The sequence below is a fragment of the Morone saxatilis genome, unplaced genomic scaffold (assembly GCF_004916995.1).
Source record: "Morone saxatilis isolate NCDOM2014 unplaced genomic scaffold, NCSU_SB_2.0 Contig9, whole genome shotgun sequence".
In the NCBI taxonomy this organism is placed as follows: Eukaryota; Metazoa; Chordata; class Actinopteri; family Moronidae; genus Morone; species Morone saxatilis.
In genome coordinates, this window is record NW_023340268.1 from 4,755,703 (window position 1) to 4,769,556 (window position 13,854).

Below are 13,854 nucleotides of genomic sequence, written 5' to 3' on the forward strand. Positions count from 1 at the left end.
TAATACTCCTGGTTCTAGTAAGGTCATTTTTAAGCATTTTATTTTCTTGTGAATAAGATGAGTTTTCCTCATTTTTAGGAACGTTTTATACAATACTGAACGTTTTTTTAACAATCATATAGACTTTTGAAGAGTTCTGTCTTTCCTTCTTATATGTCTCTATAACTTGTGTTCAGGTCTTCAAAGTTTAGATCTTAAATAATAATCTAAAACTTTAAAAATAACAATTTCATTTAGTTTTCTTAGCAGAAATGCTGAAATAAAATGAGTATCACTTAAAATCAAGCCGTGACGCCCAGGTTGGGAACCACTGCCAGTATGTTTTCTTTGACCACACACAAATACAAAAATAAAATCTTTTATGACTTTCAGGGTACCATAGTAAATTGAAAAAAGGGGATATGTAATTGTATTCAGATACTCAGAAAGTACTACTTTAATATTGAGTTTGCTCCAATTTAAAGCATGAATAAAAAAGATTAAAAGCCCTGCAGAGCCACACAGGTGTTCTCTGACTAGAGGTTGGGTGGAGCTGGAAGGAATTACATAAGGTTACCATACTTAAAATGTTCATTGTCATGCTTGTGTAAATCAATTTTTCACACAAAATATCAACACACAACATAATAGAGATCACCTTTTTTATTTATCAACTCATACACACTTTTAATCTCCGTAAGTAATTCAATAAAACCTAATATTCACTACATGGCCTTTTGCAGTGGGACAGTTAATGAGTCTTGCACGATAGCACCAGAGAGAATTAAAAATACTTCAAGGTAACAACCGTGGGATGGGAAATCTAGCTAGAGGTCTGACTGATGAAGGTCAGTCAGTCGGTTCCTACATCTCAAAATAAGGCAACCAGATGAAGATGAAGACAACGCAACAGAAAGGAGCAGCTTCAGAACCAGCCTCCACTGCGCTTTAAGGCTAAAAGAGACACAACTCGTTTTAAAAGTTCACAGACGCCGTTGCTCTTGTCCTGGGTTCTTGATATAAAACCTATCTCATGCCAGGCATCGCTGTATTATTATGTGTACAAAGCTGCCCCATAACAAAACCATGGTAAAAACAGAGATACATTAAAACCAGTGAGTCACTCCACAAATACTGAGCTTCCATTCATAGCGCTTGAAGCGACTCTAAACTTCATATCTGATATCACAAGTTGTTTGTCTTCCAGTATCGGGAAGGCTGGTGGGTGTCACTTACCCACCTCACACTACATAGGGAGCTTACAAAGACACATATTCCCTATTAAAAATAAGCATATGAGAAGCAGCAGCCTTTTAAAAGTACACAACACATAAACTAAATGAATCATTTTGAGAGGAAACAAGCAGAAAGTGGCAGAGAGCGAGAACGCCAATGTTTTCTCTTAATTATCACAACAGATCCTAATGAAAATTTGCTTGATTCAAACTATGTTGGCTTATCATTGATACAAGTTAGCTTATTATTCTAACTTAACCATATGTTAAAATCTAAAATTCTTTCCACCTAATCGAGACATAATCATCAAATTATCTCAATAAATGGTGGTCATACCTATAATCTATAATACTAGACACATTTTGTCTCTATAGCCAGACAGAGACAAAGTTTTCTCCTCCTTTGGAGATCATGAATGTGAGTACAATTGTCTCAGTAGATGTGAACGTGTTGACCAGCAGGTGGTGCTACAGTAAAAAGTAAAAGAGGTGGCACTACTGACTGACCAACAGGCAGACACTGCCCTCCCTAGATCCAGCATTACTACAAATATGACCACTATTTGTTGTTTCAAAATAAAGGGCCTAAAAAAACCCATCTCCGCTGCTCTCAGCTTCTGTACAAAGAACACACACAGACCTCACGTATGTCAACTTCTCCCTTCATTAAATGCATCACAGTAACAGCAACACATGGCTTATAAAACTACAGTACAGTGATTAATATGGCATATTTCACTTCAGCAGGGTCCTTCTGATGTTGATCGAACAACACGTAGGCCAAACAAAAGTACAATGTGCTCAGTTGACCCCGGCTGCTTTGAGTTTGCATCTACACTGGGATGTGTAAGGTAACAGTGATTAGACCTTTTTTTTCTGAGCACGCACTACGAAGGCATATTGCAGTCCTCTGTGTTACGTTGTGGATACGATCTGAAACACTGGATTTGAGTCTCAGCAGGGAGGCAGAAGCTGCTGTCAGTACTGAAAGGAGATGACAGAGTTCACTTTGTAGACGTGGTACGAGCGGTTCCAGAAGACTCGAGTGAAGTAGTTTGTGTAGGGCGAGTAGTTCAGCTTTATCTCCTGGCAGAATCTTCCGTGCTTGGAGAAGGAGTAAATCTCGCCTTTGTCATAAACAACCTAAATGGGACAGAAGGATATGGAAACATAATGAGAATAAAAAATGCTTCCTTCTTTTTCAGGTCTCTTTGTAGAGCAAATAAATGAGACATATGCATTTTAATTAGTGAACTTTAGAGGTGCTGGAAGTCAGATTTTGTTACCTTTGAACAGCCGGTTAGCTGTTTTCCCCATTTCCACTGTTTTTGCTAAGCTAACTGGCTGTAGTTTCATATTTAGCGTACCAACATGAGAGTGGTATTAATCCTCTCATCCAACTCTCAGCAAAAAAGCAAATTTCCCAAAATATCAAAATAAGAATTAGCACATTGCTTCTATGTATGAAAACCTCACAACTCAGACTTTGAGTTTCCTCAGTTTTATGTTGAGAAAACACCACAATATCCCAGAAACACTTGTTGACTGATGATGGATTCAAAACCCACTTTAATAACACACAATACTAGAAATACAGATGGGCCAAAGTGTCTGAACTCACATGTCCATTGGCGATGTCGAGCAGGTCTTTGATCCGACAGCCTTTATTAAGACTAAGCTCGTTACAAATTGACTCCTCGATGATCACGTAGTTTGTCTTTTGAGAGGTCAGAATCTTATAGATGTCCTCTGCAGATCTCATTGCATACACCTGGTAGCTCTACAAGGACAGAACAAACTGTGTTTGCAAGTGAAAATCTAAATCTGTTAGACCATAGCTAAAATATATACTATTAGAGAACGGGCAGTAAATAAGGGGAGAGATGGAGAACATGCAACAACATTTTGTAAGTAAACATAATTTACATATTACTAGAATATGTTTTAGAGGAATGAATGAATTCAATTTGTTCCAAGAATTACCTCTTTATAACCCAACGACTTGAGCTAGCTAGTTAAAAATGGATTGTACTGTTATAAGTCGCCTTTTTAAAGTAGTTTTCTAGTACTAAGTGTCTCCCTTTTTCCACTTTCAGAATGAATCTTTCATCTCACTCACATCCTCAGTCCTCCTCAGCAGGTTGATGTCCGAGTAAAGCGGTAAACTGGTCACAGCTGAACCTGAACACAACTTCACTGTTCCCAACAGCTGAGGGCTGCCTGCAAAGACAGCCGCCACTGGAGCCTGTGACCTGGAAGACAACAAGAAGACATCAGTCGCATCAGTTAAAGACTTGATAGATATCTTTGAAAATACAGAAAGGCCTGATGACCCACCTGATCCAGTTGACCAGCTCTACTGTATCTGGATCGTAGAACTCCTGCAGATCTGCCAGCTCTGCTAAGACACGAGGGCAGTACTGCAACACAGAGGAGAGCAGTGTGGGAAGATGTGATGTGCCTGCCTTTATATGTCTGACGTAAAAAGCTTCAAAAGAAAAAGAGCTAATAAAAAAATCTCACCTCTCTCCACAAACTGAAACCAATGATGGTAGGAACCGCCGTGCTCAGGATCAGAGACTGGTGAGCAAACAAAAGTTAAAATTCACATCTTAAGCAAGACCTTGGATGGTTCAAGCATTTGTAGCAACAAGTGATGAGAAACGTCTGCAAGTGTTGGTTATTATAATAATAATAATAATGGTTTGTAGGTAATGCTGCTATTTTGCCAGTGAGATATTAATCCAATTCAAATTGGCCATTTTGGAGTGAATGAGGCTCAACAGTCAATATATATGTGTGAGTCATGCACTTTCTTTTATGACTGAAAGCGCTCAATGTTTCCTGTTAAAAATTAATCTAAGAGGGCACTTACCAGCACAACAGGGTGGATAGACTTCAGTTTAAGCCACTTAAACACAGTCATCCAGAGTTCTGGAGAACACACACCGAATGCTGTAAACATGCAGACGTACGGGGTCCATAAATATTTCACCCTGCATGAAGGAAAAACACAGTCATTGTCCATTCGCTTCCTAACCGAAGAGGAATGAATAATTTAACAAGATATCCAAATTCTAAAACACACTTTTAACACTGATGAACATACCCATCAAACAGCAGAGCGAGGCCTCCAAAAAACAACGTGTGAAAGACATGATAGATGACCTCTGGCTGCTCTCCTATTCGTCCATCTTCAAGTCTGAGGTTGGTTTTCATTGGCTGACCACTGTATAAAAGTGAAAATGCTTTTAGCATCATGTTATCAAGCATAAAGCCGAAAGTGGAACCATGATAAATGTTTAAAGCCTTAAACTTTACAGCAGAACTTCAAACTGTAGGCTGCGACCCACAGCTGGTTGATTTCCTGTTTTTAACACCAGCTCAGTAAACTGTCATTTTAGAAACACATCAAAGACAAATGTTGTGTACTGGGTGTGGCACAAGCCTCTAACCTGAGTCTTCTGTAAATGGTCTGCAGGGTGGACAGCAGACAGATACCTAGCACCAGGAAGTAGAAAGGAAGGACTGAGGCCTGCGTCAGTCGTAGAAATAAGTCCTGACCGGGTGTCTGGAAACTCTCTTGGCACAGGAGGAAGTTGGTAACAAAGTCACTAACATAGAAGGAAAGAAAACCTTACATTAGATTATATAGCTACTGCATACTGATTAACATGGATGTTGATTGAACAGCAAACTTTTAATGCAATAGTTGTAACTCACGTTGTCGTGTTGAGCCCAAATTTTACTTCAAGGAATTTCAAGATGAAGTCACTGTCACTTACAGGTATTAGTTTCTGTAAATAAAAACACAGTAATGATGAATCTACAACCTAAAAACTCCAAATTGAGACAGCCAAACCATGTTCTTGTGGTTTTACCTTGACCAAATAACTGAAAGTGATCCCTGTGGTGAAGACTAGGTGGAAATGTAGGAAGAGCTTCATTACTCTGGCCACAAGAGGTCCCACCTTCATATTTTGCTGCAATAAAAATAAAGAAAAAAACATTGAGATCGTGTTACTCTACATTCAATGTCAAAGTTTTCATACAGAAAACATAGAAAATCCTAACATTTGAGAAGGTTTTTCTACTTGATGATACTACTACTACTACTACTACAGGTAAATTAGTTAACCAATAATTTAACTCATGACTCAAGCTCACCTGTTGAGGATTCAATGCAAGTTAAAACAAATGCCTGCAACATGCAATCTGACTGATGTAAGGGAGCAGCTAACTCTACCTGGAAGTACCTCGCGAGCACTGAGCCAATCAGGAGGCTGAGCAGAGGTGAGCTGAGCAGGGTCGGGTTCTGAAACTGGAACAAGTAGGCCAGGAACAAAGAGCTGAGGTACACCTTGTGAATGTCAGCCATCTTAACATCCCAGAAAAAGAAACAAATAAATAAGAATGAGGACAATTGGACTCTTAGATGTGCTGGTAGGCAGATTGTTTCACACCAACATTAAGGAACTACATTTTAAAAAAGCGTTAAGTAGTTATGTGGTTCAACTGGTCCAGACTGTACTTCTTTATTAAGCAAGGACTGTGTTACCTTACGCGGTGGCAGCAGGTCAAAAGAGTCCAGCAAGAAAAGACAGAGGCCTTGGATGAAGAGCACGTAGTGGCTGTGCTCCCACACCAGGAGGAAGGTGAAGGTGGTGGCACTCATGGTGAGATAGCAAAACATCTACAGAGAAGCACAGTTTTATCAGTGTGCGTAAATGCACTGTTCCACCTAACTTTGATGTAGTGGACTTTTTTTTAAAATTAGTTTCATGAGACACTCACCTCAGTGGCAGAGCTGATGTTATTACTCAGGAATCCTGTCAGAGCTACAACCTGGCAAGAGAAGTAAGGCAGAGCCCAGTTTTCCCGCAGAGGAATAGCGTGATCCACTTTGGTTGTATCTGGTCTGAGGAAGAAATGCCCCACAAGAGAGTTGTAAAGTGGACATGTCAACATAAAACAAAAAGAAAACAGGAAGGTATAATTATGCTTCACCACTGAGATTTTGATTCGTCTTATCAGCAGCTTAAAAGTTAAAGTTTTTAAGTGTGGTTGAAGCATTTGTTATCAGAAAGTTAGACCAACAGAGAGGGAAAATTGAAAGAAGGATATCTGGTAAAGATTACAAGAGGAAGCTAACTTTACTGCGCTGACTGACAGGAGGAAGGAACACGATATGAGATAAAGAGAAATCTCACACTAAAGTACGAGGAACAGGGTGGCAGATTTCCTCTCACCTGTTGATCACATACCAGGCCACAGCCAACATGCCAGCCACCCATGTGCCGCTCATCACCCAGCTGCACACAAACAGGGCAGTGACATAGATGGCCTGGAGGCCGAAAACCGCTCCAACGTAGAAGTAGATTGGCTCCACGAAATCCTGAAGGCAGAGACGGAAAAACATTAAGGTTTTTTATCACAGGCCAAAATGATATGAGAATAAAACATTTAAATCTTTTGCTTTAGATGGTTGTTTATTTACAATGTCAATGCCAGAGATCCAATGTGATGTGAATAAGGAATGAGGTAAATAAGACTTACTATCTGTAAATAACTCATGAATCTGTGTTGGTGGGAACATGAAGTCTTTACTTTGTTATTACCGGGTAATGCAATCCAAAAGTTTGACTCCTCGCCACGTTTTCTGGCGCAATGTACTGAATTATTTATTGCATTATAAACAGCGATAAGTCCACTGCACTGGAAGCAGATGAGACTGTTTTGACTACACGAGGAATGAATTATTTTCTGCTTTTGTAATGTTAAATCTTGGCTTTCACAGTGAGATTTGCTAAAATTGTGCCTATTTGTTGCTACTGAGTCAACTAAAAAGAACAAATGCAAACCAGCAAGTTACTTAAGAAATCTTTAAAAATGCAGAGGCCTGTCATTATACAAACCTATGCAAAACAAATCAAATGAAACTGGTCTCCACTAATGCGCTACGTTGCATTGTTTAATGTTTTGCTATGCAACAAACTCTTCCCTTCTGGAGGAAGCTCAGGCTGAAATGCACCCGAGTGTAAGACCCATTTCCAATCTGTTTGCCAGTGTTTGCTTTAAGACTAGTTTGGAATTGTTGTTCTTCGGAAAACGCACGTGCACCTTCCATCGTATATTACTATCTGATCAAAATACAACACAAATGTATTGTAGCATGGTCAAAACTGACCTTGTCTGTGTCAAAATCTCACCTGGCTGCTTGTGACTCTGTATATGAAGCTTGTGATGAGCTCTGGATACAGAGACAAACGTTCCACTATGTTGATGGTCTGACCTGAAACAGTCTTGTTATCTATTGTCAGCTCGTAAAACCCTGAAAAAAAACACAAACCACAGAAGAACAGAGCAGATTTTTAAGGAGAGAGTGACATTGGTAGCCCTCTGATTCCAGTTACAGTCAGTTCTGGTGTTGTATTTAGTTCCATATTTAAAATTGATTTCTTAAATGAGAAGCAGAAAGGATAAAATTACCTCTTTCAAAAGATGGTGCTGTCAGCATGTGCTTATAGTAGTAATAATAGAGCCCGCTGCCTTCTTGGAAGGTGATTTCACGCTCCAGCTCCTGAGACACATTAGGAGTGAATTTCAGAACAGATATGATACGGCAGGAAAGAGGAAATATAATGGAAGCAGCCTTGTAAAATACGGTCACCCACTTGTCTAGTTGAAAACCAGAACTTCCTGTCATGATATGTAGAAAGATAAATGGCATAAAGCATGCCACAGGCAACTGCTGCCAGACACCCGAGGAACACCCTCACGAGGCGCTGCAAAAAACCTGCTGAAAAGCAGAAATATAACAGTAAATATATCACATTTAACAACAATACCAAGTGTGTGACACATTTTGAGTCTTTAAAAATAAAAATCCCCCTTTAGATAGTTGCATTCTGTATTATTGCTGACTGTGAGAAAACTGCTCATATAGTGAAGGATTCTAGGGGTTAACAAGATACCACTGTAAACAAAAGGACCTTCGTCTGATGGTGATATATATGCTGAGATATGGAAAAACTGGAACGTCTACCACAGTGGAAAACTAAAAGTCAAAGAGCAGTTAGCACTCGTCTGTTTAATGCTTCACTGATGTGCCACATTAATGTCATGTTTTTGAGTCAAGATATCTTCATTTTGGGGCTTTTCCAAGCAAATATTGATATACATGTGACAGTGTGTGGTGATTGTTACCTATATAGTCTTGTGACCTACCAGCACCTGACTGTTGCTGGCTGCGCACAGAGAGTTTTGTTTACTAACACACATTTCTGCCACCCTCTTGCCCCTTTGTCACTGACTCTTATACCCACCCTGTATATACAGTATGCATTACATTAATGCACCCCTGTCTTCTGCACAGTTTTCTCTTCTTATCTTTATCTATTTATATTTTGAAAGTACTTTATTTTTTGTGTGATTTGTATATTTGTATATTTTATGCATCAATTGCACCAGGACACATTCCTCGTAGGTGTAAAAAGCTACTTAATGAATATTTCTGTAGATCCACCACTCTCACTGTGTGCATGTGTTATAATGACAGCTAAAGACCTAAATGGTGAAGGATGAATACAGATATTCTACACAAGAGTCTTGAGATGAAGTCAGATCTGACCTGACCGGTTCCCACTCTTTTAAATAAATCACTTTCCAGGACATTTTCCAGGAGTTGCTCACGTCACAGACTACAGTTTTCCTCTAAACTGTAACATTAATTTAACCAGAACACGAGCTAAAATACAATTACAATAGATTATTTCCAGGATATTTTGCCATTTAAATACATTTCCAGGTGTTTCCATGATGGAGCCTCTAAATATCCAGGTTTTCCAGGTGATTCAGATCCTGAAGCATTGGGAGAAGGAAGAGTGAGCAGACACTGATATCGCTTTAGAAAGTATTTCAGTTTACAGGACGCAAACTTACATGCAGAAGACATCTTGGATCTCTTGACAGGAGACTCAGGTTTCTTTGACTCTTCCTCTTTATGCTGAGCATCTTTAACTTCACCCTCATCTTTCTCCTGTTTGTCCTCTGCTCCACCAATGAACTCACTCCTCTCATCCTCCTCTGCTTTCACCGGCCCATTAACATCTGATAAAGGTGCCACAACAGACAGACAGCACTGTTAACAACTCACAGGCTGTGTCACAATCTTTCACAAGCATCCCAAATAAAGAAAACCAGGAAAGTTAAATGAAGTCACCAGATGTGTTTGTTTACTTCTTAGCACACGAAGCTAACTGCTGTTCACATAACATCCGCTTTGACTTACGTGTTGTGTGCACCTCTGGCTCACGTTGGAGGTCTTTCTCTCCCTCCAAAGTCTCTGTTTTGCGACATCTTAACTCGCTCATGACGAGATCAGATGAATCCGAGAGTCGTCCGATGTGTTTGAGACAGCAGCATTACCAGCTAACGTGCAAGTTAGCTAGCTGAAATCAACACCTGGCGTTAAAGGTGATAAACTAAAAACAGGTGATGAACTCAGATACAAGCGTCCCTCCTTTATTTTTTCTGTGTGAACTTCTCTCTGTCTCTGTCTCTTGAACACAGCGGCAGTGTCCCGGTGTTTGTGCAGAGGAGTGTGTGCAGGTCGGGACACAGCACCGCTGCTGAGCTCAGAGCCGACGGCGGAAGTTGTGGGTGGAGTCGACACCAAACTTTACTACAAATTCAACAAAATATTAATTTATTTGTTGGATATTATGCTAATATAACGTATTATTAATAATAATACGTTATATTCTTTATTAATAATATAACTAATAATTAAAAATAATCATTCTTTTTTTTACGCATAGTCTTTAACATTAATTAATTGGGAATAAAGGTTTTTAGTGCTTAAACAGTAATTAATTAATTAATTGTACAAGTGGAAAAATAGCTTAAATTATAATTAGCGACTAAATTAGTGGATGGACAGATATTTTTAATTTAAAAACTAAACAATCCATTTGAAAGTTACCTTATACTATATATATAAATTGTGGCAGGAATTTATTAATACTTTCTGATATCTTATAGACCAAATGATAAATCGAGAAGTGATTCATTTGGATTGATTAGTAAGAAAAAAGAAAAAAAATAGTTGCAGCCCTAATTTATTATTATAATAAACTAATAATAAATTGAACATTGTGAGTGTGCAGAAAAACGGTTAAAAAACCTCACTTATTCGGCTCCATTTTCCCCATTAAAAACATAATAACTTCTAAATAATTAATGAAGGAGGTAATTGTTAGTTTCAATCCTTTTTTAGTAGCTATTAAATCTGGAGATAACTGGAGAAAGTGCACAACTTTACCCCCACCCAGTCCTGCCCACAGTAAATGTATATGACAGTATATGCAATAAATATAAAATATAAACATATATGCAATACAAATGACTTACAACCCCACTGGAATTAAAATGTCAGACATGGATGAATAAGAATTGTGGGTCATATTTAAAAAAACAAAAAAAAGACTCATCTGATATGAATTTCAAAGGCATTTTATATCATTTATTCCAACACAACATATTTTCATTGATGCATGCCATGTGTGCGGTTAATATGAAAGCAGTGAATGTAACTTACAGCAATGAGTGTTAAATTATTACCTCAAAAACGAAACACCAACGGAGACAACCAATGCAAACAATATGCACAAATAGTAAAATAACATCTATGATTGTGCATAAAATCTTTCAGGAACCGACAAAATTTGATCCCAAACTTAAAAACAGGAGTAAAAATATCAACACATTAAATTAAAATCCATGTACTGTATATAAAACGCACTGTTGAACCTTACACGAGCACTAACTGTGATTTATAGGAGGTGTCTCTCCGAGGGATTTACAACACAAGTCCTTCAAACTTGGAGAACTTCCAGTCCAGAAAGTGAAAGGTAAAAACAAAAAGCAGCTTCTTCAACCTGTGACAGCTTTGTTTCATCTACTTATTTCTTCTTCTGGGGACTTTACTCTGAGCCCTCTGACTCCTCACTCGAGGTCTTTTCAGCAATCTGTGTGTCTGTTTTGGAGAGTAAAGATAATGTTAGTCCTTTGATGTTCAATTACAGCATCAGTAATGACTTGGTCATGTAATCAGTACCTGTACTGGTTTTGTTCAGGCTTCCTGTTCCCCCATTCTCTTCACCATCACACCTCTCTAGTATTATTCTCAGGATTTTGGTCACTTGTGGATGTTTAGCTGCCTTGATTAAGGGTTCGTCATCTGAACTGTTGCTTGACGACCCTGAAAAAATATTAATGAAACACAAATGAACTGACTGAAGTTCTTTACACTACTATGTTTTCTCTTATATTTCTTTATCCTGTGCGGGGTTTTGAGGACCACGTTATCAAGCGCCTAGAACCAGTCTTCCACTGTTGGTGTTAGTAGTCGCAGACTGGCCGATTCTTTACCTGACTCATGCATCTTTATTGGCTTTTTTGGACTTGTGTCCCTTTTCTTCGGAGCTGAAGCCTTCGTTTTGTTTTTTGTTTGTTTGTCTTTGCGATTCTTTTTCACGAGATTAATCAAGGGTTCATCTCCGGAGCTTTCATCAGAAGGTCCTGCTAAACAAAAGTCACAGCATCAAGGATTTGAACCATATACCATGATATAAAATATAATTATATTCATGTAATTATTGCTGCTACAGTACCTCGTTTTTTTCTTGATGCGCTGGCTTCCGATACAGCTGCCTTTTTTGTGTTTTTCTTCACAGGTTTCTTCTTGGCAATAAGGTTCACCAGGGGCACATCATCGTCATCAGAGCTGCTGTCTGAGAACGAGAGGTCTAAGAGTTAACACTTGATTTACTTGTAATGAAACTGATTTAATTATTATTCTTTCCAGACAGTATCATGAACATGCTGCTTACCTTCATGTTTCGGTTTAGTTTTCTTTCTCTTTGCAGAAGTCTTTTGCTCTTTAGGAGCCTTTGTCTGCTTCCTCTTCATTGTGGCCACTGGTTCATAGTCTGAGCTGTCACTGGAAGACTCTGCATATTTAACTAGAAGAAACAAAACATATTTATTTTTGGTACGAGTAGCAAGAGAAAATCATTTGAGATGATTTGCACAGTCTAACACTTGCCCATTTTCCTTGCTGCGTTCCTTTTGGATTTCATAACTGGGGTTTCTTTTCTAGATGGCATGACAGATGCCTTTGTCTGACGTTTAGGGTGGACTTTCTTGGCAGATTCACTCAGAGGCTCATTATCCGAGCTATCACTGTCATCCAGCGACTCTGTGTAAGAAAAGAATACGTTTTTGCTACAGAGAGCAGCAAATGTCTGATGATGCTACAGGTCTATGGAGAGAAACTGATCTTACCTTTCTTCTTTGTATTGACAGATTTTTTTGGAGACACTGAAGGCTTCTTCGCAGTTTTGGCAATCTTTATGAGAGGCTCATTGTCAGAGCTGTCGTCTGTATTCAAAGGTGAAAAATTTACATATAGAAACATTTTAAAGCCATCAATTCCAGACACAAATACAGTTGAAATATACTATGGATGGCGCTGTAACCACCTGCTTTCTTACTATTTGTGCCATTAGATCTGGTTGACGTGTTGTCTTTCTTCACTGGTTTCTTAGCTGACGCAGAGATTGTTTTCATCTTTATCAAAGGCTCGTCGTCTGAGGAGTCATCCGAGGCTACAACAGGAGAAGATATAGAAACATAGACAATTTAGTACCTTTTGCTTTCAAAGATCACAATATTTTCTTGAACTGGCAATACTGTTGTCAGTCTGTCCTCACCACTTCTGTCCTTTTTTGATTTAGTGCCAGAGGGGAAGCTTTGCTTGTTATCAGGTGACTGTTTTTCCTCGCTGCGTGGCCTTGTCAGGAGCTCTGAGAGAGGTACGTCATCATCAGAACTGGAGCGGTCATTCCCTGATCAGTCAAACACAACGGGATAAATGCCAGTAAATACATCTTTTATGAGACCAAACTTGGTTAGTTAAACATTTGGATCCAAAAACTCCTAGTCCACCTCTTTTGATTTAAGTATGAAATATTAAGTATTTTCCAGTACTTGGGAGCCAACTCAACAGCTTTTTTTTTTTTTTTTTTTTTTTTTTTTTAAATTGTCACCTTTTCAAGGCCACAAGCATATTTGAGAAAAGAATATTTTTTTACGGTTTCAATCAGACCAGATGAACCATAAAAAGAATCTATATTTGTAGGTTAGACATTGTTCTCCGCTATTAACTAACATCCATTGATTACAGTATTAGGACTGTTTAATAAGGTGAAGGAAGTATTTCAAATATTTGGAGCTAAAATGAGTTTTTACAAGTGTAAAAATTACTTTTGGGTCAAAGGTATTGTAGTCAAATTTAGTTTTTATTTCTTAGAAGTACAGGAGTATTATAAGCAAAATAAGTAACAAAAGTACTCATTATGTAGAATAATACCTTTCAGAGAGTCATGTTAAATGTATTATGTTATTAAACTACTGATGCATTAACAACTGAGGAGCTATTTTATGTTGTAGCTGACTGAGAAAACTATCTATAAGTAATTTATTCTACATTTTAGAAGCTGTTCATATGTTTTTAAAAAGACCATCTGCATTGTCACCAGTAACTACACATTTTAGATGAATATAGTGGAATAAAAAG

The 13,854-nt window shown here is 38.3% G+C and overlaps 2 protein-coding genes across 5 annotated transcripts; both read right to left on the reverse strand.

Moving 5' to 3' along the window:
• Positions 1 to 624: 624 nt before the first annotated feature.
• Positions 625 to 9,863, reverse strand: LOC118342971 (probable C-mannosyltransferase DPY19L4). 2 transcript variants are annotated; one of them, XM_035681676.1, is made up of 19 exons: positions 9,505 to 9,863; positions 9,156 to 9,323; positions 7,889 to 8,010; positions 7,704 to 7,794; positions 7,424 to 7,545; positions 6,464 to 6,609; positions 6,009 to 6,132; positions 5,773 to 5,907; positions 5,461 to 5,592; positions 5,096 to 5,197; positions 4,938 to 5,011; positions 4,670 to 4,828; positions 4,324 to 4,443; positions 4,090 to 4,210; positions 3,738 to 3,794; positions 3,552 to 3,634; positions 3,334 to 3,466; positions 2,836 to 2,994; positions 625 to 2,357 (listed from the first exon to the last, which is right to left on the reverse strand). In XM_035681676.1, exons 1-19 carry the CDS (start codon positions 9,584 to 9,586, stop codon positions 2,193 to 2,195), a joined length of 2,295 nt encoding a protein of 764 aa, XP_035537569.1. In that variant the 5' UTR covers positions 9,587 to 9,863; the 3' UTR covers positions 625 to 2,192. The 2 variants fall into 2 exon arrangements, with proteins under 2 accessions (XP_035537569.1, XP_035537568.1); XM_035681675.1 differs by having other exon boundaries at positions 7,889 to 8,013.
• An 848-nt stretch (positions 9,864 to 10,711) lies between these two features.
• LOC118342513 (nucleolar protein dao-5-like) lies at positions 10,712 to 13,123 on the reverse strand (the record flags this gene model as incomplete). 3 transcript variants are annotated; one of them, XM_035681081.1, is given in 9 exon segments in its annotated part: positions 10,712 to 11,250; positions 11,332 to 11,475; positions 11,646 to 11,798; positions 11,888 to 12,007; positions 12,107 to 12,238; positions 12,322 to 12,474; positions 12,561 to 12,656; positions 12,770 to 12,883; positions 12,989 to 13,123. In XM_035681081.1, coding segments are annotated over 9 exon segments (1,100 nt in total), but the record flags the coding sequence as incomplete, so codon positions are not given.
• Positions 13,124 to 13,854: the final 731 nt, after the last annotated feature.

Excerpts from the sequence above, each read along its gene's own strand:
- LOC118342971 (XM_035681675.1), bottom strand. The coding sequence starts at position 9,586 with ATGAGCGAGTTAAGATGTCGCAAAACAGAGACTTTGGAGGGAGAGAAA. Across the intron at positions 5,593-5,772 it reads ACCTGCTGCCACCGCGTAAG|ATGGCTGACATTCACAAGGT; the intron begins GTAACACAGTCC and ends TGGGATGTTAAG. Across the intron at positions 4,444-4,669 it reads ACCATTTACAGAAGACTCAG|TGGTCAGCCAATGAAAACCA; the intron begins GTTAGAGGCTTG and ends ACTTTTATACAG.